Source organism: Temnothorax nylanderi, unplaced genomic scaffold (genome assembly GCF_030848795.1).
Source record: "Temnothorax nylanderi isolate EJ_2023f unplaced genomic scaffold, tnyl_v1.0 TNYL_tig0287_pilon, whole genome shotgun sequence".
NCBI lineage: Eukaryota > Metazoa > Arthropoda > Insecta > Hymenoptera > Formicidae > Temnothorax > Temnothorax nylanderi.
The window spans coordinates 84,440-112,190 of record NW_027249349.1 but is presented as its reverse complement, the minus strand read 5'-3'; the positions used below and the strand labels follow the sequence as shown (position 1 = coordinate 112,190).

The following is a 27,751-nucleotide window of genomic DNA, read 5'->3' as shown; positions in this document are numbered from 1 at the left end:
TAGAATTTTAATATTGCTAATCTTATGCAACGGTATCAAAGATACCGCGACTCAGTCGCGGAGAGCACAGCGAACGCATTAAACAATTGTAGCATCTTTCAGCTAAAAATAATATATGAAAACTCATAACAGCACGCGGTTAGAGACATCTATACAAGAGTAATAATTTCGAAACATTTCATTACATACGGCAGCATCTCTGTTAAAAGTCCATCGACCATGTCTCCCATTATGCCCCAGGTTCCCCTATATGCAAACGATATTTTTCTCTATAACAATAAAGCAGAGCACCAACTAACATTTCATTTCGCTGATAGCGACTGTTTTGTAATTGTTGAACCGGCTAAAAGGACAAAAAATAAATGGAAAGAGATACAATATTTCCGCGTAAAGTACAAGTTTCCATCTCTGTCCGTATAAACATATGGGAATGGTATTTTATTCTGTCCATATGTGCTTTTCGGAAGGCTGTAGCCGATGACATTGTATAGATCGAACAAGATATACTTGCATATAAATCGGATACTTCAATTGCGTCACGAAATATTGCGTAATCTAAAAAATCTGATGGATTAAATAAATTGTAAGAAAACTGATGAGAAAAAATGATAATTATTTAATGAGGCACAAATCTAGCCACTTATTACGCATTGGCAAGTTTATAATAATTACGCTAACAATAAGTATATGATTGCATCTCATGAATAGAACGACATAATGTAATTACAATTATGTAACGATTCTAAATTAACGAGATTTGAAATTATTTTGCGTCGAAAGTCGGACAACTCGGACGATAATTAATGCGGTAAATAAACGTATTTCAGTGTTGAAACAAATTCTAATGTCGGCAAATATTTCAAATATGTATAGAAAAAAAATTTTTGACGATATTCAATGATATTAGGAGTGATATAAAGCTAACGCAAGTTGAAAATCTTTTTAAACTGCGAAAAGTGTTTGCAGCTGCATTATACAAGTAATAAACCGCGAAAAAAAAATACATTCTATATTATTTAATTCTGAAGTGTAAATCTTAATCTCGCTAATAAAAGTTCGATATATGCATACGCACAGTGACGTGATTCCGAATATAAAAGATATTTGTGATTACTTGTGGGACTTGAGCTGCATGGGTAATAAAAGTTTTTTTACATTTATTTCAATAAGACATCCTCATTAGATTCTAATATTAACGTTTCTCCTAAACTTTTGTTTTTCTTACCAATGTTTTTAAATAAATAAATAAATAAATAATAGAAACAAACAAATATGTGACTATTGAATGGAGGAAATTAAAATAAAATAAAAGAGAAATATTTTCGAAATATAAGTCAATAACTAACAAACATAATATATTTATCACATTTCCTTACCATATTTACACAAGAAACACTAATCTTATAGAGAGATCTTATGGGGATCCGAGGTTTACAATGAGTATTTTCAAACGATATAAAAATATAGGCGTGACAAACGAAATATAGTAGGTATATAATTATAACAATAAACGTAATTCTAAAAAAAGTTGCTGTTAATTTAATGATATTAAGTTACATTCCGTCCAGGACGAAATCCTGGACTATTATAACGTAATTACGAAACGTATTAAATTTATAAATGTTAGACAAACATTTTATAAATTTTGCATTTGGAACGCTTATAGAATGAGATGTAATATTTCCGGAAACAAAAAAAAATAAACAAAAAGGAAAATAGAAAGACATCTTGTTTATAGCACTGTGTTAGAAGTATTCGTATTCGAGAAAAGAAAAGGTTAATTGTTACCTGCATATTTTTATTCAGAGAAAGAGTATATTGGCATTCAAAAGATAAAACAGTTGAAAAGATAAAATTGGTAGAAACGACTGCATACAAATGAGTGATTCTCTTGCAATTTGACATTATAGTTAATGTTAGACGTGAATGTTTAGTCATTAATAATTAGCCAAGCAGTTAATAACTTTTTATTGAAGTAAACGCACTACATGCGCGAATATCCTACTGTACATAAAAGAGACAAATCTTTATTGTGTTTGCTTTGTAAATATATAGATAAGCCTGCGAAAAATTGAGACCGGTCAAACTTGGTCAGCAAACCAAATTTGGATGCTCTATAAAGACCTACACATAGATATAAGTTAGCGTAAATTAAATGTCCGCGAAAATTTTTACAGGGTAGATACACAAGAAAACAAAAAAATATATATTTCTTTTTACTTTTCAGATCTTTCGACGACGATGATGATAAAAATCAAAATAAAAACACTAAGATTTTATTTTTTCTAGAGATAAGTAATTCAATGATAAATGTTGTTTATAAAACATTGAAAGTAAAAAGATTTTATTTTATACCGAATATAAAAGATATCTAGCAAAATAAACTACATTAATATCCAAAGAAAACGTTTAGACGAATGAAAAAACATTATATATTTTGATTCTCCTTCTTATTACATTTTTAAACTTATTACATGAAAAATATATTAAAATGAAAAGTCGAAAGGATACGAATTAATTCGTATACATATTTTAAGCATTGACATTCGATAAAATTTACTAGTCGTCGATAAAACCTCGACTCTTGCGACACACACAGTCAATGTGATAGACAATCTAATGCAGTAGTGAAGGTAAATGACTTTGCCAATTAAAAATAATTAATTAATTGCAAATGTGAAATTAATTATCAATTACGTGACATCTTGTAAGTTTAATGCTTGTTAGATGTGCGAGATAACTATTTATTATCACGTTTATCACATACTTTTGTTTTATATAAATATTTTATAAATTTATTTACAATTGTTTTACATTTTCAATTACGTAGGTATGAAAGAACTGCACGTAAAGTTAATACAGATAATTATAGTAGTTTATAGCATTATTGAAATATTTCATATATATATCTTTTTTTGTCGAATATCTACTATAGTGTCACTCGCACACAATTTTATATATTATTTTTATAAATTATATAAAAAATAATTTAAATTTATTATAAACATTCAAATTTAAATTTCTTAACATATAACACAGTATGATAACGTTAAAAGATTTTATATAAATTATAATTGTATTATCGATAATATTTAATAGCAAGTTTGAACTTGAAGAATATTTTATAATAAAAGAGTTATTATTTTTTAGCGATATCTCGTTGCGCGATATCAGTTTAGCAAAAACACACAATTCTCCTGTCTGTATTAATATACGATATGATACACACATCTTGTACACATTATAATGATCGTTAATTAACCATTAAATTTATCGTAATACTCTTAAAAAATTTGTTCATGAATATTAAAAACCATCAAAATATTAAAAATCATTAAAATAAATCGTCAAGATAAAATAATATTTATTGGTAATCAAATAAACATCTTTGTTCACTTTTGCACCTTCTTAGAGATGCAGCCTTCTTATCGAGTTAATTAAATTACTACTCACACAAATCATATTATATTCTCCACGAGTTTAGGATATGGCTTTAACCCCACGTTACCCAATTAACAAAATCAATCATCTAAAGTCACAAACAAAGGTAAAATTAATGTTTCACTTCGCACTATCTTATCATAAAATTAAAACTATTTTTCTTAAATTAATTATACATTAGAATTTTTTAACATAGTAAAATAATTCTTTTCTAATTATACATATAACAAAACACTACGTATATAATATTCTTTCCCAGTATTATTATCTTAATCATTACATTGTATTCATAATTGCGCGTAATTTTCTAATAAAGTGCTATTGTAAAAAAATATCTATGAGTGATAAAAGTTTTGCGGCACTCCGAGCACGTCGTTTGCAAAGAGTTTGCCACGAGTATCCAATTTCGACGAAGCAGTCTGATCTAGGAGTATAGGCTACTTAAGCGGGGGTAATTGAAGGAGCGAACGCGAAAGAATCGACGAAACACGATTTATTCGAGAAAATGAGTGGCTTGTTTGCATCGATTCTCCAGCAGGAGAACATTTAAACTTTTTTTATGTTCATCGAGTTTTTAGATATTAAATACAAAAACATACCTCTATACCGCACTGACACCCATTTTTCCACGAGTAAATATTTGTTGAGTCTTTATTCACAAAATTTTCTATGTAACAATACAAATATATAAAAAAAGACATACATAATTTCTTTTACATACCTTTTATTACATAAAACATTCTAATGGTACACACACACATGCGCGCGCGCGCGCGCGTGTGTAAAAAAAAATATATATATAGGTATATAACAAAACACTACGTATCATATATCGTACATCATACATATATAATATATGATGTATGATATATATCATATATATATCATATCGAAAGAGTTTTATTTGTTTCATATGCGCATATCAAATGTTTCGCGAGAGCGTATGCTTTACATATTGAATATGCATTACATTAATAATAGATAAAATTAAGAGAACAAGAGAGAGATGTTAATAGTTAATATTATGTATGGCGATAATTATAATAATAATAATGTCATTTATACCATTTAGAACGGTCCAACAGACGATAGATGTTACAGCAGGATGCATCATATCCTCTTACATTCAATCTAAAATCTTTACTAAATTCTAGAAAATGATTGAGAAATCAGACTGTTATGTTTGAAAAAATATTTGACTATCGATTGTATCGATCAATCCTGCTAGTAGATTTTTGTTTCTTTTAACATTAGAACAACTAGCATTATTGTGTGGTATGTGTAGACATTCTATACACATACAGAACTTTGAAATTAGAATGGTTAATGGAAAGCATCTTAATGTGGTTCTGTAATTAAAACAAAAAATTTTTAACGAGAAAAACTCGAATTTTATAATCGATAACGTTTGGCCATTTTTAGCCAAAAAATTTTTAGTCCGTCATTTTGACGGTATTGGTTGTTCTAGTGTTAAAGAGTACATTGGTATTCTACACAAATTTGATCATCCGCACATGTATATGTTTTATATATATACACGCAATTCAAATGGGTCAGTTTCTTTATGAGAAGTTATTACACGTCCGTATTGCGTAATTCACCTTATATATACACATACATATATACGAGACGAAGCCACTTTTACTTTGTAAAAAAAAGCGAAACAAAGTGGTGAGGACAAAAACGTGGGAATGAGTGAGTGAGTGAGTGAGTAAGTGAGTGAGCGAATGACAGAGAGAGAGAGAGAGAGAGAGAGAGAGAGAGAGAGAGAGAGAGAGAGAGAGAGAGAGAGAGAGAGAGAAACGTATACTTACTGTGCGTTAAGTGTTGTTAAGTATAAACGTAAAAATATAATAGATGTTATAACGTTATATGTAATTATTATGTAAAGAAAAAATGATCTGTATAAAATAAATTAATGTAGTTGTAATAAATAACTAACATCTACGAAGATTATTACGGTCTATAATTATATATATATCGGTATTTCAAGAGACACAATCACATATATCCCGAGTTTGTTACAATTTCTTTCTGACCCGTCATTCAAAAAGGCAAATATGGACGAAAGAGATACATTATCTCGTGGCAAGTTTCGTCAATTATTATATAAACGGTAAATAGACTTGTTAAGAATATAGGTCCTTGATAAAGAAATCTTATCGAGTTTTGAAATTGTCGCTCTGTGAGAACTGATTCAAGGGATTCAGGTTTTTTTGTTATTTTTTTTCTCTTTTCTTGGTTCTTCTCATCTCGAGGCGCACACTTCCTCCCTTTTAACGGATAACTCTCGGCGATGTTCGCTAGGATGGAAAAGAAAAAGGATGACGTTGACCTGCCACCTCGGCACGTTTGATTCTCAATCCTTTCCCGCTCCCCTTACACCGATCCGATCCGATATTACGTTCCTATCTTTGAAGGATGCACCGCACCTGTAGCGCACAACTTTAATTTGCTCTGCTTTGAATCGTAGATCGACCGATTGCATTCTCGCATTTGAGCAGCTGTCTAGGGAAACCCGACGGATATGAGAGTCGCATGTTTGCATCCAGCACGTATTGGATTCAGTCGTTCAACATGCTGCGATTACTTGGCCACAAGCAGGAATATTTATTGGCGGGACCAGGATGAATATAACGATGTTGCATTCGTCTTGCTCTTCCCTTTTCTTTGACTCATTATGCGTGTGCGTACGTGTGCAATGTAATAAATCAAAGAAAAGGCAGAAGTTACAAAATAATTGTGTATTTTAAAAAGAAATTGCGAGTTTAATGCAGACTTTTTTTTATAAAGTTTGCAATCTCTTTTAATCTTTTAATAAAATTTAATTTAATATTAATCGGTATTCATGGATCCTTATCTGGTAATACGCCGGTTATACGCAGATATCAGTAACGGAATAAAGATTTAAAAGACAACAAAATATTAAAAATGTAACTTCATAACTGCAGTGTAGAGTTATACGTATATGTACGTATCTGACAATTTTATACGTTCGATAAAACTCGTATCGCTGTACACAAAAATTTCGGAATATTTCTCGTTTAAACTTTGCTTCTAAGATTCAACAGTCTGTGTAACTCTTGCAAAGTAGGTCATCGGTATCTAAAATTTTCAGCAAGGACTTTTTGAGCATCGTTTTGCATAACTAATTTCTTTCTCTATTACAAATACTCTTCCATGTTTCCGTTTTATATAATAAAGACATTGAATAATGCGTATCTGTTTTTTTATTCACTTATATTACATACATTTCACCCCGATAATGATCATTTATCAATGAAATCCAATGTACAGTCCAATAGAGTCTTTTATATGGTTTAGTGGAGAATGGCACGCGCGGCAGATGCGCATATAATACCTAATATATACATATGTATGTGCACAATACATATATATATTCCGTATTAATATATTCCGTTTTAATAGGTACTGTACAGTGTTTGATGACGCTTGCAAGTGCTATATCAATCAAGCTTTGTAAGTGCTATTTCTGATAAATTTAAAAAAATATTTTTTAAATCAAAATTGATTGACTTTTCTGATTGAGACAATTCAATTATTAATTTAATGTTAATAATATTAAAAATTAAATTAAATTATCAATTATCAATATCTTTTTAATTAATAAAGCTCAAATGAAAGTTTTATTAGTTTCAACAATTATGAGACATTTTATATAAAATATATAAAATATATTACACGCAAGGACATGCGTGCAAAATTTTTCTACTAATTACGAATAAAAAGGAAATGCCTTTACAGGAATAATACAGGGCAACGTACGGGGTAACTGATGAGACATCTTATATATCTTACTGGAGGAAACTATACGGTCTTTGGTGCCTGGCTGTCTGCTCCCATACGACAAATCACAACCTGATTAATTGACCGAACCGGTCGGCTCGCTGGTTAAACGTTGTTCATTAGGCGAAAAACGTGATTCCAGGTGACCTCCGAGCAAGTTATCACAGAACGAGAGAGACTTTTTTTATGAGACTCTAAATATGCCAAGTAGCTGTAAAACTTGGGAAACGCTCAGCAAGGAGAAAAAAAAGTTTTATCCGCGCATTGAAGAGACACCCGGGCGTTCATTCACTAGATCTTCTCTTTGATTCCGAAGATGGATAAACAACGACGCCAGCGGCGAATAAATTATTCAAATTTTGCGAATCATATAGAACTGGCTCGCGTATCGTATATAAACCTCAAACGTGTCCTCATCGAAATTTAGGCTAAATATGAAAGCACGTTTCTGCGAAATATTTTCTTATCTTTATCTTATTAGATGTGACTGAAAAAGTCATCGCAATTACACACACACACACACACACACACGTGCGCGCACGGGGAAAGAGAGTCATGAAATGTTCCAGTCCACTTTTATAATCAATTCTTAATAAATTCCAAAAAATAAGAGTCGTGCAACGTTCCAATTCATATGCTTTTATAATTCTTTCTAAATTCTAAAAAATAAAATTCTGTTAAATTACAATTAATTTTGAAATCAGTTATTTGATTGACATTTCTGCATTGCGGGTGTCGCATGTACAGGAAAGATTTTCTTATTATATGATGCGATACCTTTGCGCGGTGTGTCGCATGTGTCGTCTTTTATTAAAAAGATAATAAGAAAACAGAAAGTACGCTAATTCGCGACGGACGGCCAATTGCACATGTGAGAGTGTGAAATTCTATCAGAAGCGGCTAATTCATGATTGCGAAAATAAAATAATATCGTCCGAGTCTTTTTGCGGTTTTACTCGGCGAACGTCTTCGGGTTCAGATAGATATACAAAATGACCGGATATGGCTATTCCTAGAAATCGCGCGGAAAAATAAGAGCTGAACTCGAAGCTCACAACAGCTGTTATTCGTGCGAGCCTAAACCTGTTCAGATGTCGCAAAAGAAAAGAGTGACTGGAAATAAATTGCCGAAATGAAAATATTGGAGCTATAATGTCGCCGAGGACAGAGAGAGAGAGAGAGAGAGAGAGAGAGAGAGAGAGAGAGAGAGAGAGAGAGAGAGAGAGAGAGAGAGAGAGAGAGAGAGCACTGTACAAAAAAGATATAACCTTAACAATTAATAAACAAAAGGATAATTAATTTAGATGGTGTAATCTCTCTACGGCAGGAAAAAAGCCTGTATTTACTTATGCGACTAAAATTTTTGTGTATATACTTATTACACATGACAGAAATTGCAAGAAATATTTCAAAATACGAAACAAATACATCGCGGTAGAAGCATAAGAGAGACAATTCGTACAAAATGCAAAATATGCTTTTATTTCACATTCTCGTTTAAAAAGCTAGGTGGTTTAGTTGGAAAATAAAATTGTGTCATTGGTTAACTTGGTTCTAATGATTTCCAATAAGGACACTATAACTACTTGTGCATTTCCACCTGCTTTCCGTTGTTGTCCCAATCATGTCCGAAAATATTTTCGGGTACATAGTTTTGTTGAATTTTCGTCAAATTGACATAATATGTAAATTTTTGAAAAAGAAAAGTAGAGGATGCCTTAAGAATGAGAAACAAAAGAAGTGAAATTTAGTGACGACGTGGTTACTTTTCTCAATTCACTCGGTAAATCTACCAAGAGGTAGAAGGGAACGGAAACAGAATAAAGAGCGTATATTTATAATAATTAGCACAAAAGAAATATTTCGACTTTTCTTGCCGGTACAATTAATTTTAATAAACTCATTGACGAAATAATTCCTCGCGCCGTTCGCGTGCTATTGATTTTGCTAACCCTGCAGATTTTCTCAGAAAAATTAATTTTTCCAACTTTCCGATAGACCTGCTATACAATATTTGGACCATCTACGGTCTCTGACCATATTATTAGACGCATCTGAATTTTTTAATATATTTAATATATAGAATTCCAGTTGGGAGGAGAAAAAAGCTACAAATTTTATATTTACACGTTAAAAAAAACACTTGATATCTCTGAACAATGGTGAATAATAAAACATACAGATTTGATAGCAATAATCATGCATTTCATTATTTTTGTCAATTATTTAGGATATTTAGGCAGTCAAAAAATACATATATTTTTAATATTTAGTCAAGCCGCCTTTGACGATTATTTTAAAGTTTCGATTCATCTTGGCATACTATTAATGTTTGTATGTCTCTTGCATCCCAGATGTGTTTTTGTGGTAACCACTTCTTTTGCTTCTTCTCTTTTTACCCGTTCCCTGCACACATTTTCAAATTCATCATAAACAAATGACTATCTTCTATAGAACAATAGTTTCTTGACACAATTCGATGGATTATAACAATAATAATCAATAGACGGTATCATAATATAAATATAATATGGCCAGGAACTGTAAATGCCTCTTTTAGATGAAAAGATTAATAATAGAATCTCATTACTCGGTACGTGCTCTCTAGATCATAAATTTGACTAATTTTAAATTATTTGTAATGCCCTTCCTCTCTCTCTCTCTCTCCCTCTACAATAAATTTTTCAGTTTTGATCAGGTTGCTTCAAACATATCTCTCTTTAATTTAGACAAGTTAGCTGGTTAGACGAACGATAGACGACTACAGGTTATAAGTTTTAGAGACATTTCTATTAACTTGTTTGGAACTTTGCAGGGATTTCGATCCATTGTTGCAAAAGCGCACGACAAAAAGTCACGAAAGGAGTAAGTCGATGAAGAACGAATTGAATCTGACATTCAAAAATCGATAATCAAAGTTGTACAGTAATTCATGCTAAAACATTAATGGAGAGTCACTTTGTGTCTACCTTTCCTCATCGAGAACTTGTTATAATCATTGTTATAATCCATTTATCATTAGAACACGTTTTTATTTCACATTGCAGTGTTATCTTTTTGTTCTTGGGATAAAAATTTATTAAGATAAAACTTTTGTCATATTTAATATTTTGACTATCAAATACAATATACTTAATAAAGAAGAGCGTCTCGCATATCGCATATTGAAAAATGTACATGGCCAAAATATTGCCAGGATATTATCGGAATATGTTATACGTTACACGCTTTTGTTTCAAGTTTGTATTAATTTTAACGAAAATTCAAATTTCCCATTTATTTGGAAAGCCCAATCGAGAACAGCCAACAACAGTATTCGGCGCAAAAAAAACGCGCTCTGCTTTATGGATTTTAAATGAAACGATCGCAATTAAATCTATCGACTGTAGTGGGCAGTTTTTCGAATCACCGAGTCCGCATTCAACCTTCAACCTTGAGCGTATATGTACTAAATCAAAGTTACCCTGTTCGCCCGGGTATTGAGCAGCACTCCCCACTGCACCGACTGGTTCATTAACAATTACATGGACATACTATGGCACAGGTGGCACGATATATAAAGTCACGAGGAATCGGCGTGGCTGGCTATTAGTTTGGATCGTTCCACCGACCGGTTTGCGGACGGTTCCGACTTCCTATACGTCGATATCTCCGGACGGTCGTAAATTGGCCGATTTAATCGACCGATTGGTCCAACACGTGCCGAAGTGAACGACTTGGAGACGTGCTTGTTTCACTTGAATCCTTGCGCCAGCTTGCTCCACTTCTTGATTGTCGTCGAGATTTAAAGGAGACCAAATCTTGATTGCCAAGGTCACTACGAGTTTCCGTCCTAATCAAGTCTTTCTGTGTTCGCCTCCAGAATCTGTTTCGTATTTTGAAGCTGGTGGAATCCTTTGTCCGTCACTATGACGCTCGCCGAGAGAAACGCCGGCCTTTTCCCAATGATTGTCACATGTCTGCTGGTGAATCATTGCCAAACGTCGTGCATCGGAAAGACTATGCTGAGTGAGTATGCGATGTCTGAACAACTTTTTGACGTTGATACAAAGTGTTTCACACGTCAATTGGCGAATAGCACATTAGTAAAAGAGCGCTTCACGCTTTATTTTCAACGAATATATAGTAATTTCAGTCAATTTCTCTTTCATGAAAATGTCGAGAAAAGGAGAAAGAGAGAGGGGGGGGGGGAGAGGGAGGGAGGGGAAGAGATTATTATTTATCACAATTTTTCAAATTTCATTGTTTGGTAACCATGGCTTCGAAAGTTCCATTAAAATAAAGATAAAAATTTGTAATCGTATGATAAATAATGTTTCATCATAGCTTATATCTTTAAAGTTTGATTAAAGAAAAATTCTTTCTTTTCTAAAGTTGCTGAGAAAAAGTAGATTTTATTAATTTTTTGGTGACCATGCTTTGGGGGAATATACCGATCATGATGGATAAATTAAGTCTGTTGTCATTCAAGAGAGACTTTATGTAATCTTTGAAATAATATATTGATTTATCGATTTATTCAACAAAATTACAATGTTTATTATTAAGAGCAGCTAAATTTTTAATAATTTCTATAAAACTAAAACGTTGGCAGAAGATTATCATTTCTTAATGTCACAACAGATTTAGTTTGCAAAGAATTTTTGTATACACATTTAGTATACATATATAATAGTTTATAATTATTATTCATTTTTTCCTTCCACAGTTGAAAATTTTTATGCATTTTTTTCATTATATTTATTGTTTTGTTACGTAAAGTATGTCATATATTTGATACATATGTGCGTATGTATTTTAAAATTATAAATTTAATATATTATTACGAATATAAGAATTAACGACAATCGAATTGAATAATTCAGTATATAAAACTCGCGCGAGCAGTATTTATGAAGCACGAATATAAACACGTCTCAAGCGATGATACGTCATCATCGCTTTAATAAAAGAAAGTAAAAAATTCGCTTTTCCTCCCGTAAATCTGAAATTAAGCGCGAGCTAAAGGAAGAGAAAAAGAGAAAGGAAGGGATGGATACGGTATATTTTATCCTAATATTACTTGACATTTTGTGCATGTCTCAATCAAAATAATTCACACAAAATGTCTCATGTTTGACGAAGCAAACGTTTCTTTCAAAGACTCGAATAGTCTTCATTGATGCAGTTTCCTATAGTTTGTCAATCAGTCTTCAAATCATATTAATCGAATAAATACGCGGATGGTTATAAACCTAGTTTTATAAATTAATTTTTTCCATGTTGCAACAAAATTTTACATCCAGAAAGTTGTATTAATATATTAATATTGGTACAACAACTAATATTATTATTAATTATATTATATAATTAATAAAAATTAAGAAAAAAAGAAATTATTACTAAAGGTCCGCTTTACGCGACACTTTGTATCTCGTCTTATAAAATGCGATCATCATGATGCCGATATCGTACGCAAGAGTATATTACAAAAAATATACAATTGATGAAATTTTATAAAATTATTTTAAATATATATTTGTTGAGCGTTATTATTTAAATAATAAACAACAAATAATAATATAAAAGAATTAGAATAGTGGCATATAAATCAAATTTATAATAGTATTATTACAATTAGTTGATTTCTCTATTTACGATCTTTAAGCTTGGTCATTTACATTGGATCTCTACAAACATGCACAATTTTTTCGTTGGAATATTAAACTCTCTATTCTTGTAAATAAAAGTCAATTATTATTCCCACTTTACACATTCTTAAACTAAAAATACATTACAAACATTAAATTTCTATAATATTTTAAGATATATTATTCTCTTCTATAAAACTTGGTAAAATTAATACGGTAAAACTAATGTACATAAATTTAAAAAAATTAAGTGTTATCGTAAAGTTAATAATCCAATATCGGACTTGGTATATTTATTATCGAAAGAAGAAAATGGTTGCACAAAGGCGACCAAGCAGAGAAATTGTAGTCTAAGCAGAATTAGTCGATCAAGAGCTATTTATTTATTAGTACAACACAAGTTCTTTCCCACGAAATTCATTCAACTACGAGCTCCATGATGGAATGGAGTTGGCAGGTGTCGGCCAAATTGCATTGTTACACTCGCGGTACCAAGCCCATCTCATTTCCGGCACAAAAAGAAACTGATGTTCCCAGTCATAGCGAGCCGGCCATCAACCAAATACGCGGATGTCATTCGAGTTTGTTTCGCCTTTTCAATGAATGCTAAACGAGCGAATGATACACGGTGCGTCGTGTCGCGTCGCGTCGCGTCGTCTCCAATGATGATTATAATTGGCGTGCACCGAAAAAGGAACTCGATTGTCGCCAACAATGTTGTTTCGTGTCCTTTAATGATCTCTTTTCTGCTCATTATCCAACTGTCAAGAACAGGATACTAATGTCTTAAGAGTAAATATATAAATCAGAATTCATCATTAGAACGAATATAACCGCGAAAGAGGTGCTCCGCGATAAAAATTTACGACAATCTCTCAATGCAATATAGATATATGCTACAATAGTTGTATTTTTTATTCTATTTTAATATTTTTACATTTTTTACATATCGCTTTTTATATTAATCTTTAACACATTTTTAATGAGAGAGAGAGAGAGAGAGAGAGAGAGAGAGAGAGAGAGAGAGAGATGAGGCAACGGAGAGAAACATAAAAAGAAATTCATGAAATGTTGTTTATCATACGTTATTTTTTTCTTTTTAATTAATATAATTATTATATATCTTTAATGTAATTACATTTATAGCATCTTTTTTTTAATTAATGCAATTCATATTTTTAAACGTCTTTTCGTCAATCCATCTGTAATAACGTTCAGAAATAATTAATTTTGATTCGCGCTTATCGGAATAAATTAAAACAGTAATATTAAGCTGAAAAGAAACCAAGTCGAAATATATATTATAGAATTATAGATGAATTTGTGATTATTCCTCAGTAGCGGTAGCCCGGTGAATTTTTAAACAGATACGCGTGATGTGATCAACGGACAGAAAACCTGCTCCATTCGATCAAGATAGAAATCAATTTGAAGAATATATTAGTATAGGCATTTTTTCGTGTGCAGAAATTCTTTGACATTTGTATTCGGCAGGATATTTTTGTTTAAAAAATAGAACTCGACGACTGCCGTAAATTCAAATCGCCGATCATTATCAAAAGTGCCTCGAGTACGACACTCACATATATATTTACGAGAAATCTCCATGTTTTAATGACGATAACCTGGTTTGGGAATAGTTTAGGATCTATCGTGCGTTACATAACTGTAAAGTGTGGAGATTCTCAATTTAATAATTTACCGACAAGATTAATGCATGAAAGCTGCGAAATAATACTACGCTCGTATATTATTGTAGGATCGTACGGAAAGAAACACGAGGTTTACAAGGAAATAGTGAAAAGAACTTTATTATTAACGAAGCGCACAAACGTCTTGCTCGTATAGCTTCTATCGGGCGACTGCCCTCATTCTACTCTCAGCCAAGCGAGGGCGCCGCTGCGTCGCTCGCGATCCCACACTCGGCCATTCTGAAATCAGCATCGTCCTCGATGCTCAGGATGTCTACGTCATCGTCACAGTCACTGTCATTCCCTCCTGGGACGTCAATGTCTGGATCCCAGGCCTGGTTAGGCCATGGCTTTAGATTGTCTGCTGAAGTACTCGTACGTCTCGGACCCTCGTGTTCTCCAAGCTTCTCTACGATGTATCGGTCACTCCGTAACACCGTGACTATTTTGTAGGGACCCAAGAACTTCGGGTGCACCTTTAGACCAGGACCTAGTTGCGTTCGTCGAATGGCTACGACATCTCCAACTCGGTACTTGGTAGCAGATTTCCGTTTTTTATTAAAAGTCTCTCGATTCTCCTTCTGAATCTTCAGGATATTCTCCTTCGCCTCGCTGCGGATCGCTGACCTCTCTTGTTGAAAAGTCTCGATGGCCGTCTTCTGTAGAATCTCACGTAGGTGTAGATCCTCTTTTAATTGCATATCTTTTCCTATTAACAACTCAAATGGTGAGGTACCAATACTTCGGTTAAATGAAGAGTTGATAAACTGTTGCACCTTGTCTACGTGCTTATACCACTCTTCTGGCTTCGTCGACGTCAATTTACTAAGTATCGCAATGATGGATTGATTCAATCTTTCGACCTGACCGTTCGCGCGTGGAACTCCCGTCGTAATCAGGTTATGTTCTATATTCTCTTCTTCGCAATACTGCTTGAAAGCATGCGATGTGAACGCCGTTCCTCGATCTGAAATTATCCTCCTAGGATTTCCAAAAATCATAGCTTGCTTACGTAATCGGGTGATTACTTCATCTGTCGTCGTGGATCTAGTAGGATATAACCAAACAAACTTCGTGAACGCGTCTACTACAACAAATATGTGAGCGTAGCTCTTCTTCGTGGATGGGATTGGACCTAGATGATCAATGTGGTAGGTATCAAGTGGTCTATCTTCTTTGGGTAATGGCCGCAACAGACCTTCAGCTTTTCCTCGTTTCTTCTCTGCCAACAGACAACGTATGCAGTTGCCAATAACTTGCTGTACCTTGGATCGCATCTGAGGAAACCAATATTCACGCTGTAGCAGATGTTCAGTATTTCGCCATCCAAAATGGCCTCGTTCGTGTGCCTGCAAGATGACTTCCTTCTGCATGACTTTAGGCACGACCAACAAAAGTTCTCCACCATCTTGTTTGTATAATACTTCGTTGGACATTACAAAGTCCTTGTCACCGTCCGTCTTCATCGACTTGATCTTCTCTCGTAATTCCGGGTCGTCCGTCTGAGCTTGTTTAATTTGAGCCACCAATGCACTTTGCATTCTGTGTATGGTGAGACACTCCACCGGATTCCGACTCAATGCATCTACATGACGCATGGCTGTGCCTGCTCGATGCTTTACTTCATAATCGAATTCTTCAAGTTGTAGTGCCCAGCGGGCTATCCTCAGACACATATCTTTCTTCGACATCGTCTGCACAAACGCTCGGCAATCCGTTATAATCCGGAAGGGAATATTTAGCAAATATACGCGAAATTTGCGTAAAGCTCTGATCACCGCTAGAACTTCCAATTCGTAGCTGCTATACTTCTCTTCAGCTCCAACAGTCTTCCAGCTGGCGTAGTACACCGGGTGAAGCTGATTATCTTCGGCATCCCTCTGCAATAGAATAGCTCCTAGACCGTGTTTTGAAGCATCGGTGTGTAGTTCCGTCTCGGCACCAATCTTGTATAATTTCAACACCGGGTCGTTCGTCAAAGCCGTCTTCAGTTGTTCGAAAGCTTGTTCCTGCTCGGCAGCAAACGTAAACTTTACTCCTTTTCTTAACAGCTGCGACAGGGGTCGTGCTATCAAAGCATATTGAGGCATGAATTTCCGGAAGTACCCCGTTAATCCTAAGAAACTCTGTACTTTATCACGTCTCGTGGGTTTCTCGAATCGCATCACCGCCTCTATCTTCTTCTCGGATGGCCTTACTGTTCCCGCCTCCACTATATGTCCCAAATACTCCACACGTCGTACCAATAATTCGTACTGCCCGTCTGGCGTCACAAAAGCTGTATAACGGATACTATCCTCGTCTAGTGGTACATGAAAGAAACCATCTTTCAAGTCTAACACACAATATACCTCGTCGTCTGCCAGTTCGTCTAGTTGATCTTCGATCAGTGGAAAAGGTTGCCTTACCCTTACTATCTTACGGTTTACTCCTCGATAGTCGACACATAACCTCCATGTTCCGTCTTTCTTTTTCACCAGGACTATTGGACTGGCGTATTCCGAGCTGCTCGGTCGTATAATCCCCTTCTCGATCCACTCGTCAATGATCTTGCGTACAGCATTCCGTTGTTCCGCCGACAATCTACGAGGATTCTGATGTACCGGTATTTCGTCCTTGAGTATCAGACGCATCTTCACGCCGCTGTCCTTTATCTTCCTCGGTTGATAGTCCTCTACTAATTTTCGTACACGCTCTCGAATATTCGGATCTTCCACGTGATCAAGGGTAACTTGAGCTTTTGCTTCTTTTTCTTCGTTATCTTGTACGCCAATACATAATACTTCCGCCCAGTTAGCATCTTCGGTCGTCGTCTTCGATTCGTCGTCATTGAGCTTTCTTATGACAGCTTGTCGTTTTCTTATACGGATCTCAGCTAAATCCGATAACTCACCGCCTATGATTAAATCATGTCCAGTATAATCGTCTGGCACTACATCGATATCCAGATTGAACAATATTTCATCGATGGACACGTCTGCCGTAAATCTTCCTAATGTACTCCGGTTATATGCGCCTACGACATTGAACTTCGTAATCTCGTGCCTGATTGGAGGGGCACCGAGATGCACGTAAACACTGGATCGAATGAGATGCAGATCACTTCCAGGGTCGATTACGGCTGTAACATCCTTCCCTAGAATATTCACTTTCTTATACGTCTTCTTGTCACTGTGAGATCGGAGCGCATCCACTCTTACTGGAGTAGTATCTTTACTCGCTGAGTCTGCTCCTTTTGGGCACTTTGCAGCAATATGCCCGAATTCACCGCATGAATAACATTTAGACCCTTTCGCTTTATTAGGACACTCCTTACCTAGATGCTTCGTATCGCCACAGTTGAAACATCGTTTGCTAGCAATGGCTGTCGTGGTCTGAGCCGCATTACTCGCCGGCTTCTTCTTACTTTGCACTTGCGAATGTTGTCGCGCCTTACTCCGATTACTTCTCTGTATTTCGTATTGCGCAAATCTCTGACGTAACTCCTTAATCGTCGTCGCACCGTATAATATAGATTTGTTTACCTCTTCGTCTTTAACACCGTCGATAATGTACTGTATCTTAGCCTCGAGTTCCATCTCCGTGTGACTGGCAAGCTCCAGTACGCGATAGACATATTCTTGATATGTCTCGTCCGACTTCTTCGACACTGCACTCAGTTCTTTATGCACTTGCCGACTGTTCATTGTCTTACCGAATTCTTTAATCAACGCTTTCTTGAGCGCACCGTATGATTGTACTCGACACTCGAAATTTACGAAAAGTTTAGCCGAACCGCGTAATAATCTCTTCGCGTAAATAATCTTCTGCACGTCGGTCCACCTGCACAAATCAGCAGTCTCTTCAAATGACGTAAACCATCTTCCTACGTTCTGTGTGCCGTCGCCACTGAAAGGTGTCAGCGCGTCTTCAACGTCTTTGTATGTCAACACGAGCTGTCCCGTTCTCACGCCGAGAGGGTTAGGTTCGCGTTCCTCGTAATACATATGGTTGTAACGAGAGGGCGGTGTCGCGTCTCGTCGCGCGGTCGATGTCACGTCTCGTCGCGCGGTCGATAATGATCCTCGATCATGGCGCCCACCGCTATGACCGACCGCGGGGGGTTCCCCCTCGTCCTCGTCACAATGCAACACCGTGTCCTCGCCATCTTCTTCGTCACTAACGTCTTCGTCTTCGTCGCTATCGTCTTCCTGTGTAGCCGCCCGCAATCTCTCACGCAGCGTCGCCTTTAGCCCCGACACGGGCAATTTTAATTGACGTAATCGCTCTACGAGCTGATTCTTCGTCATGTCGTCAATATTAACTGCGCTGTCCGCCACCAGCACATCGTCGTTTCCCGGATTGTCATCCGTCGCCTTATGCTTTTCGCGCAAGCCCACTCTGCTATTCGTCGATGATAGAGCAAGCTGTTCCGTCTTCTTCGTCGTATCGTCTGTCGCCATATCGTTCTTTGCCGCGTTTCCCGCCGAGGAGGCCATCTTGCCACGTCCCGCTGTACGCGATTTCGTCTTCGTCGCCGCACAACAGCTTCGTCGTCGGATCGCCTTATCCAACGTCCTCACTACGGTTACCGCACTCGCAAAAAACCTCCTTTAGAACGCCGTAAACTGTCTCGTATCCGCCGGACCGAATCGCCTCTTCGACGCGTACGGACACGTTTCGCGTAGGCACTCGCCTTTGCCTCTCGCGACTTCTAGAACTTTCTCGCTTCGTCGCTCTTCCCGCGTACGTCGTCTTCACTCGCGACCTTACCGTGATCCCGATATCCGCGGTTATCCCGGACGAGCCCCCAATTGTAGGATCGTACGGAAAGAAACACGAGGTTTACAAGGAAATAGTGAAAAGAACTTTATTATTAACGAAGCGCACAAACGTCTTGCTCGTATAGCTTCTATCGGGCGACTGCCCTCATTCTACTCTCAGCCAAGCGAGGGCGCCGCTGCGTCGCTCGCGATCCCACATTATTTCATTGCTTCCTGAAAAGATGTATAGCAAGATGTAAACGTTATATAGCGCATAAGAATATGACACATAAAAAATATAGAAACAGGTTTGCAATGATTAATTGGCAAATTAATGGGCAAAATCTTATATTCCTCTTATATTTCTTAGTCAGAGAGAATTTCTTAAAAGTATGCTCGAGTGTAATGTGAATCTCTCAACTCTTGGATGCACCGCGATGTACCTACAACGAGCAAACTCAATGAGGAGTAAAGCCGACAGCGTCCATTTACCTCATTAAGCTGTCTTTGGATCCAGAAAGAATCACGAAGACCGCTCAGGGATACGAGCGCGAATCTCGTAAGATAGATTGGAAGTAACTGCAGGCTGCGGGATGTGACGGCTGTGATCGTCGACGATCTCCCATATATACCTATACGATATACATACGATCGAAGGTAACAATCAACTCGCGCGACACGCGGCACGCTGACCGATCGTATTACCGATGCAAAATTTGCGCGACTTCGGTACTTGGTCCATGCTATTCACAAATGCTATGCAATTACTCACCTCTTTCGTTCTTCTCCCTGTGTGATCAACGCTTCCGTTGCAGCGTTGTTGCGGTTTGCGGCCTGCACCATGCGGACAAAAGTGATTAAATTCGTAGCGGAATGGAATACTCTGAGTAGTATTTTCGGGTGTTAGCGTTCTAACGCTACAACAATAAGTGCTCTTCTTCGGCCTCGTGATAACGCAAATACAAATAATAATATTTACATTCGCAATCTTTATATCATCGAGGTGAAAATTGATTCACTGATTTGTCTTGATTGAAGTTTGGAATGCGCAAAATGTTCTTCGTATCATTGCAAATTCGATGGATACCCGAAGATGCATCTCTTCCAGAAAAAAACTTTTAGAGCCTCACAACTTCTTCCTAATTATAGATCGTTAGGTATTACTAGTCCGAGTCGACGTTGAAAACGACGTAATAAAGTGAATAAAAGGGACGCCATCAGTTCGCCGTCCCAATAAGAAGTTAAAACTTACGAAACGGGAGTTCTCTCGATGCACCAACAGAAAGACAAGGGGAACATAGCTACCAACCAACTTCCATAGAAAGTTTTTCGGATAGTTGCACAATCTGCCAGCTTGCTGTGAAGAACAGAACAGTGAGAAAAGATTACGGCATCTCAAGGAAAAATCCGAGAGGAGCAAATAGTTCTGGTACGACGAAAAACTGTTTAAGATAAAAGTGAAATCAAATCACTCGTGGTGATCTTCTTCATTCAATCTTTGTAATTAGAAATAGTGTGCGGTGCGCGGCTATCTAATCTAAAAAATTCTGCTAAAAAGTATTAAATATAAATACGTGTAATCGTGAGGTATAAATGCATCGCCAATTCATATATTTCTTAATGTTTAATTAAATTATTTATTATCATATAATTGTGAAAAAGTTAATTATTTAATAGATAACCATAAAATAATTATTGCATATGTGACATTTGTGTTTTTACTATTACAAAATAATGCGGAGCATTTCTTCATTATTATTAATTAATCTAATTAATTTTTTAGTTTTTTAGTTTGGTCTAGTTTAATAATAATTGACAATATTTTATACAGTAGAGGTATATAGTAAACATTTTAAAAAATACATCATACGTACGTCAATTGAAAAAAGTAGGCTTGTACTTGGAGTTTTTTTTATCAATCTAAAGTTCATATTTCCTTTTATGAAAATAGGAACGAATGGAGGAGTTTAAAAACTGCGTATATGAATCAACAAAAGTAATAGAGTTAAATAAAAAATCAAGTAAATTTAAATTTAATAAATTTAATTAAAAAGAAATTAAATATATAGATGAAATAGATTGCTTTAATACCCTCGGCTATTTTATTAATTAATTAAAATACATGTTATTATTGCAATCTATTATATATTGGACATTGTTATGATTATTATTATTTTTTACAGCAGCGTTCTTTAGGATAATATATTAGAAATGATTACTAATATCAGGAGGTTAACGTTATCTACTAAAAATGACAAAAGACCTCTCTCTCCCTTCTCCTCTCGACTCCCCCGTGTACTTTCAATATAAATTTCCTGGTATCTTACTCCTCTTAATTGTTGTGCTGCTAAAGAAAACAAATACGTAATCAAATATATTATTCGTATAATACATCCCGTATATTTTTTTATATACGATCGATATATATACGTTGTTGGAAGAGTGACCATGTTATACGCTTCTTCAACATGGTGAGCGATAGTGGCGATACAGAGAGAAATATATTTGTTCGAAAAGTACCAGCTGAGAACACATATACCTATCGTCTTACACTTTACAGGGTCCGGTGGTATATCGTGTGAGGAAAAACAGATTATCTTGGACGAACACAATCGATTGAGGCAACTAGTGGCATTGGGACAGATACATGGTCAACCAGGTGCGGCGAATATGATGGAGATGGTAAGTTGATGTGTTTCGCCTCATTTTTTAGAAAGTCGATATTTTCAAAGGCAAAAGATATATGTTCTCTGTAACGATTCATGTGAGGATGGAGTACTATTAATCGAAAGATAACATGCATAACTAAAAATGTAATCATGGTTACTTTTAAATATTATAATATTTTGATCAATTTTTGCAATAGTCAGATTTGTATATCGTATTATAGTAGTAAAATAACATTATATAACATAAAGCTTGTTAAAAGAGCACTCTTACTCTGAAAGTCACTAATTTGTATGGTTCATTATATCGCAGGCTAGAGCAAAAGTTGATTCAAGTTGATTGATTTAAGTTGACCTTAAAGTTGTAAAACATTTCGTAATGCTACATAATGTGACATGTGTAAACTGTAATAGAATATTTATTTATTTATTTATTTATTGTTGTTGTAGATATGGGATGATGAACTTGCCGCGATAGCACAAAGATGGGCGGATCATTGCGCCGAGTCACACGACAGTCTGAGAAATGTCCGTAAGTAAAACTTTATTAGTAACTATATAGCTTGATACCCTGTGCTTCGCTACGGTATGCGAAGGATTCTATAATTCACCCCCGAATCTAGATTTGCCTCTTTAGGGCAAAATCATGAATTATGTTTTTAAGCATTTGTATGGGTATAATCCTTTGTAAGCAAAAAGTCGATATCTCATCGGGCTTAAGAGATATTGAGAAATCCGTGAAAACACATTTTAACCCTTTTCACCCCGAACCAGGGGTCGAATTTCTAAAAATCCCTTCTTAGTAGGTGCTTTACGTCATGGAAGGAATATACTCCCCGAATTTCATGTTTCTAGCTTTAGGGGTTTGGGCTGGGCGTTGATGAGTCTCTGTCAGTCTGTGCAGTAAGTCAGTCAGGACATTTGTTTATATATATATTGCTTTTTCATATTTGCATAATAATTATTATGCTATCAATGCGCCTCTAGGATAACATAATATTATAATATTTTTAGAATGCCAAAGAAATATTATGTTATCCATATAATATAGTATGCCAAAGAAGAATAGCGCTGTAGAAATTTCCTCTTTTGTCTCCTTTGCATCTTTGTCATCGTTGCGATAATTAAATTTTCATAGTGACATTTGCCGACAAAGCCGGTAAAGCCACAATTAGAAATAATAAGAATATTACAATTCATTTTTTATGTTATATACTAGGCAAACGTAATTTTATTATTTAATTAATAAAATAAAATAAAATATTAAACGTTTATAGAAATATATGTGTACATGCAAGAAGAAGGATTGCAAAGATGTATTAGCAAGAATATGTTAAAATGCGTGCAAAAAGTACCTATTAAATTAAAATTATTACAATTATAATTATAGATATTAATTAAATTGAGAAATAAAAAATACTAGACTACTCATGTTAAAAATATAAATTTATACTTATTATCAAAACTATTACCTAAAATTGACGATTACTATTACTTTTGTGCCGAAATTTTAATAATAAATTAATATCAAATTAATATTATGTTAGCGTTACCTTTTTGCTTCAATATATCTTTTATTATTATAATAGTAGTCGAATTACCTATATCTATATAATAATTATACGATAATATTTCCAACATGGTAACTTTATTTTTTATTGTTGCGCGATTTGTTTTAATAAAAAAAGCGCTTTTTCAATGCTGACGTACGGATCGATATTAATTAATAGTACAGAAATATTGTTTATAAAATTTTATTACAGATATTACAGGTGTCAAAAATCAAATTACTTCGCAATAGATAAACCATAACAATGTAAATACCTATGTAAATCGTGAGTTGAAAAATATCTCTCCATCATAATAAATAATCGCACAACGTTCTACACACACACACTTGACTGTGTAATGAAGTAAAAATATAATATTAAACGCAAAAAATATTTCAAGTTTTCTAAAAATAAGTGTTTACTTTTGTAAAATAAGTCTATAGAAAATTTTTAATAACTTTTTAATTCTTGAGCAAGAATAATAATAATCTTTTTAAATTAAATCAGAAACTTTTGCCAGTAAATAATTAATAACAAAGCTTTTTTATTCGACCCAACTGGTCATCTTCATTAATTATAATCATTACGCGATGTTTTGATCTTGTGGTTTTGGTAAATTATAATCATTACGCGCGACGCGGCGACCACGGTTTTGGTTCTTCTAAATCTATGTAACACACAAAATTACATTCGATTTAGAAGAATTAAAACCCATTGAAACGTGACGATTATAATTAATAAAGATGGCCAGTTTGGTCGAATAAAAAATCTTTATCAATAATCTTTTTCTTTAACAAGTAAAAGTATATACAAACATTTGGCAAGAATTGTGTTTGGAAGCTCGCTGTACTAAATATGTTTCGTCATTAATTATTCCTCAATTAATGCACTTTCCTTCCGTTGTTCACATTTCGCACACGATCACTTTGATTGATCAAAACGATCGTCTGATTCGTATAGGTAGGTTTGCGGTAGGACAGAACATTGCTCGCTCATGGACGACCAGGCCTCCAGGACCTTACGACGGTGAGCCGAATTGGAGACGACAAATTTCTGGCTGGTTCAACGAGGTACAATACTATCATTCCGGTTATAGCAAAATCACCGGACACTACACACAGGTCTGTAATAGGAACTATGTTTAAAAGTTCCGAAAGATACAAGAGTTAACTGTTGTGCTCAAAGCTTTCCGTTGCGTATAACCTAACGCATTTAACCTAACGATCCGCGGTCGCGTTTTAAACGATATGTAAAGAAAATCTATACGGAAAGAAAGAAAAAGTTTGTTAATTTATTATATACGTCACAAAATCGCATTTCTTATCGCACATATGCGATACGAAAGCAACACGAGACTATGTCGTCATAATTAATTCATTATTCGATTTGTTCGTCGGGAGACAAATTTGTAGGGCAAGTAGAAAAATCTACTTTTGACAAACGTATTTTTGCATTGAGACAGTCGCTGTTTTCACGATGAAATGAGAATCAATTTCTTTTATTACAGTTTGCATATTCGGAACAAAATTGCTTTCAGCATCGAATAAAAATGTGTTTTGGTTTCAAACTTTTCCAGCTGCCCATATAACGATAAAGTCTGTTAAACATTTTTTTGCATCAATGGAAAAAAAATATTGTACGAGCGAACAACTCTTTCTCTCATTCTTTTCTTCGTTAAATGCTAAAATATAATTTTAGAGATTTGTTCGGTTTCATTTGTGTAGGGGTCAGTTTCGAATCAAGTCGGAAAAATTCGCGATTTATTAAACTCGCGATCGGCAACCTCCGAATTAATTCTTATTTTACAAACTTGTTGTCGTTTTATGAGTTTTCATGAAATCACGATAGTACGAAAGGACTGTTTAAGCGCGACGAGTTTGTCGTCGCGCAAAAAAAGGCTGCTTTTCTTTGCTCTTTATTAATATTTATCATACTATTGAAATAAAGGCGCATAATATAGAAGATGCTCAAGTCGAACTTTAATTAATTTATACTTGAGGAAAAATAATATTTACATTTAATCACGTATTTGCATTCTAGATTCTTTCTACGTAAAAATTGTTGATTAAAAAATCCTTTTTGATTCCTTATATCTTAAAATCTCTATTAGGACTTGGATATTTTTGTTGAGGAAAAATTCGAAATTAAGAGAAAAGTGGAGGAAAATATTATCGATATGTGATGGAAGAAAAATGGCGTTTTCGGTATTTTTGATACTTGGAAGATGTTGAATAAAGTCTGTAAAGTATTCAAAGTATAATCGTTTCCACTCACTTGCTTCATGCTTACACGCAAGCAATTTGTGGATCTTGAAATATTATTGCAGAAAATATTTTGGATTAATTCCAGTTGGTATGGGGCGACACTTTTTTGTTAGGATGCGGATATTCTTTCTACTATGATCCGGCTCGCGGTTACACCAAAAATTACGTATGCAACTATGGCCCGAGGTAAGAATTCTATACCTTGAAATACCGTTACTTCTTTCTATATTTTGCGTTTCTTTGGTATTAAAGTGTGGAAATGCAAGTAATTGCGTCGGGTAGCGTATTACAGAACTAGATTTTAATTCGAGGAGACACGATACTTTCTCAAGGACTCTTTTATAATTCCAGGACAATTTCCTTAATAAATACGAATAACGTTTCCATGTATCGTAATTCCATTTTTCTTAAATAAACGTACCTGTCATTGATTTTAACACATTCAAATAGAAATAAGTTGTAATAAAGAAACCGCGTGCGCGCGCGCGCGTCAAATGTATAATCCGTCAAAAGTATAATAAAAAAAAATAGTTTTAACAGAAAAACGGTTAATGATATTTAGAGTTTTTATTTCGATAGCATTATAGAAATTAAAAGTATCGTACAATTAATATTTCCAAGTTTTGATTTTGTGCAAGCGTTTTAGATATACATACACGTTTCCACTCTGATAAACATTCTCGAGTTAACATTTAAGATTTAATTCATAATTCCCATAAAGTTTCATTTTTAGATTGAAAGTAATATAATAATCTCCAATTATTTTTATTAATTATATTATTAATTATATTTAAACTAAATTTTTTAATTGGACTGTCATTCAGCTCTCTCTCTCTCTCTCTCTCTCTCTCTCTCTTTCTCTCTACAACGTTGTTAGATAACGAATTATATATTGTAGATAATAAATTTTAATGTTTTGAAAGATAATTTTTAAACATATCGAAGAATCTAAATACACGGGAGAAATCATGTGATACCAAAATCATCATTTAACATGGCTTTACGTCATTTCAGTGGAAATGTACTTGGCTTTCAACCTTACAAATTAGGCCAACCTGCATGCGGCAATTATGGCATGTCCTACAGCAATAGATACGCTGGATTATGTTGTTAGTATCGTAACATGCCTTATAACATAATCAATTCAACATTTTATACATCTTTCTTTAAAGATGTATAAAAATTGTAATTTTAACGATATCATTATCATTTTAATGGCTCCGATCATTCCGGAGAATATCTCTCGTGTTCTATTATACCTTTCCTATCGTATAATTAGATACAATTTTATCTTTAATTTTCTACGAGTCGGAATCTTTAATTTTTCGATAAAAAAACATGAAAAATAAATATTTCGCGTACACTCTTTATAGTGACAGAGCATGCTCATGTTAATGAATGTTATGTGATTACAGCTCGTGGAAGTTACTATTATTTGGGAGCTCTATGTGTATATGGATAATATGAAGAATATGGATATATTATGAAGAACGCAAGTTTTGAGATGTGTTTAACTTGTTCAGTTTGTCCATCGTTAATGAATCGTTTTTGGAAACGTAGGACTGTGATATAATAAATACTGACGATCAAGTCTTTTAACGCTAGTAGGATTAAAGCAAGAACACTTTTCATTAAAATAAATGTATCGAGAAGATATCCCTTTGCTAAGGCGAAGAATTATACACAAAATACTATTCGTGCCTAATATTATTTGACTACCAAGATCCAGTTCTCACCGAAAATGATGCGTTTTTCTCTAATTGAAAATATCTCTCGTTTGAGATAAAAATTAGAAAAGTCTCTTGTTTATTATTCTATAGTTCAACTCGTCTAGTCTCTATTCATAATTTACAGAAATTATTCGTCAAGTTGGTAAAAGAACAATGTACCGTCAAATTTTGAACTGGTATTCGCTACTCGTTGATGCATAAATATAAATCTTTCAGCGGTGTAGACGTAT

General features: G+C 34.6%; 1 protein-coding gene across 1 annotated transcript; it reads left to right on the top strand.

The window, feature by feature from the left end:
- The first annotated feature begins 1,304 nt into the window (after positions 1-1,304).
- Positions 1,305-27,485, top strand: LOC139780612 (venom allergen 5-like). The gene is made up of 8 exons (XM_071719341.1): positions 1,305-6,921; positions 7,207-11,256; positions 21,872-21,993; positions 22,428-22,509; positions 24,488-24,648; positions 25,877-25,977; positions 26,806-26,900; positions 27,207-27,485. Exons 2-8 carry the CDS (start codon positions 11,157-11,159, stop codon positions 27,251-27,253), a joined length of 708 nt encoding a protein of 235 aa, XP_071575442.1. The 5' UTR covers positions 1,305-6,921; positions 7,207-11,156; the 3' UTR covers positions 27,254-27,485.
- The last annotated feature ends 266 nt before the right edge of the window (positions 27,486-27,751 follow it).

Bases quoted from the DNA above. Each gene is read 5' to 3' on its own strand.
- LOC139780612 (XM_071719341.1), top strand. From the start codon at position 11,157: ATGACGCTCGCCGAGAGAAACGCCGGCCTTTTCCCAATGATTGTCACA. The intron at 21,994-22,427 runs GTAAGTTGATGT...TTGTTGTTGTAG, and splicing joins CGGCGAATATGATGGAGATG to ATATGGGATGATGAACTTGC. The intron at 22,510-24,487 runs GTAAGTAAAACT...TGATTCGTATAG, and splicing joins CGACAGTCTGAGAAATGTCC to GTAGGTTTGCGGTAGGACAG.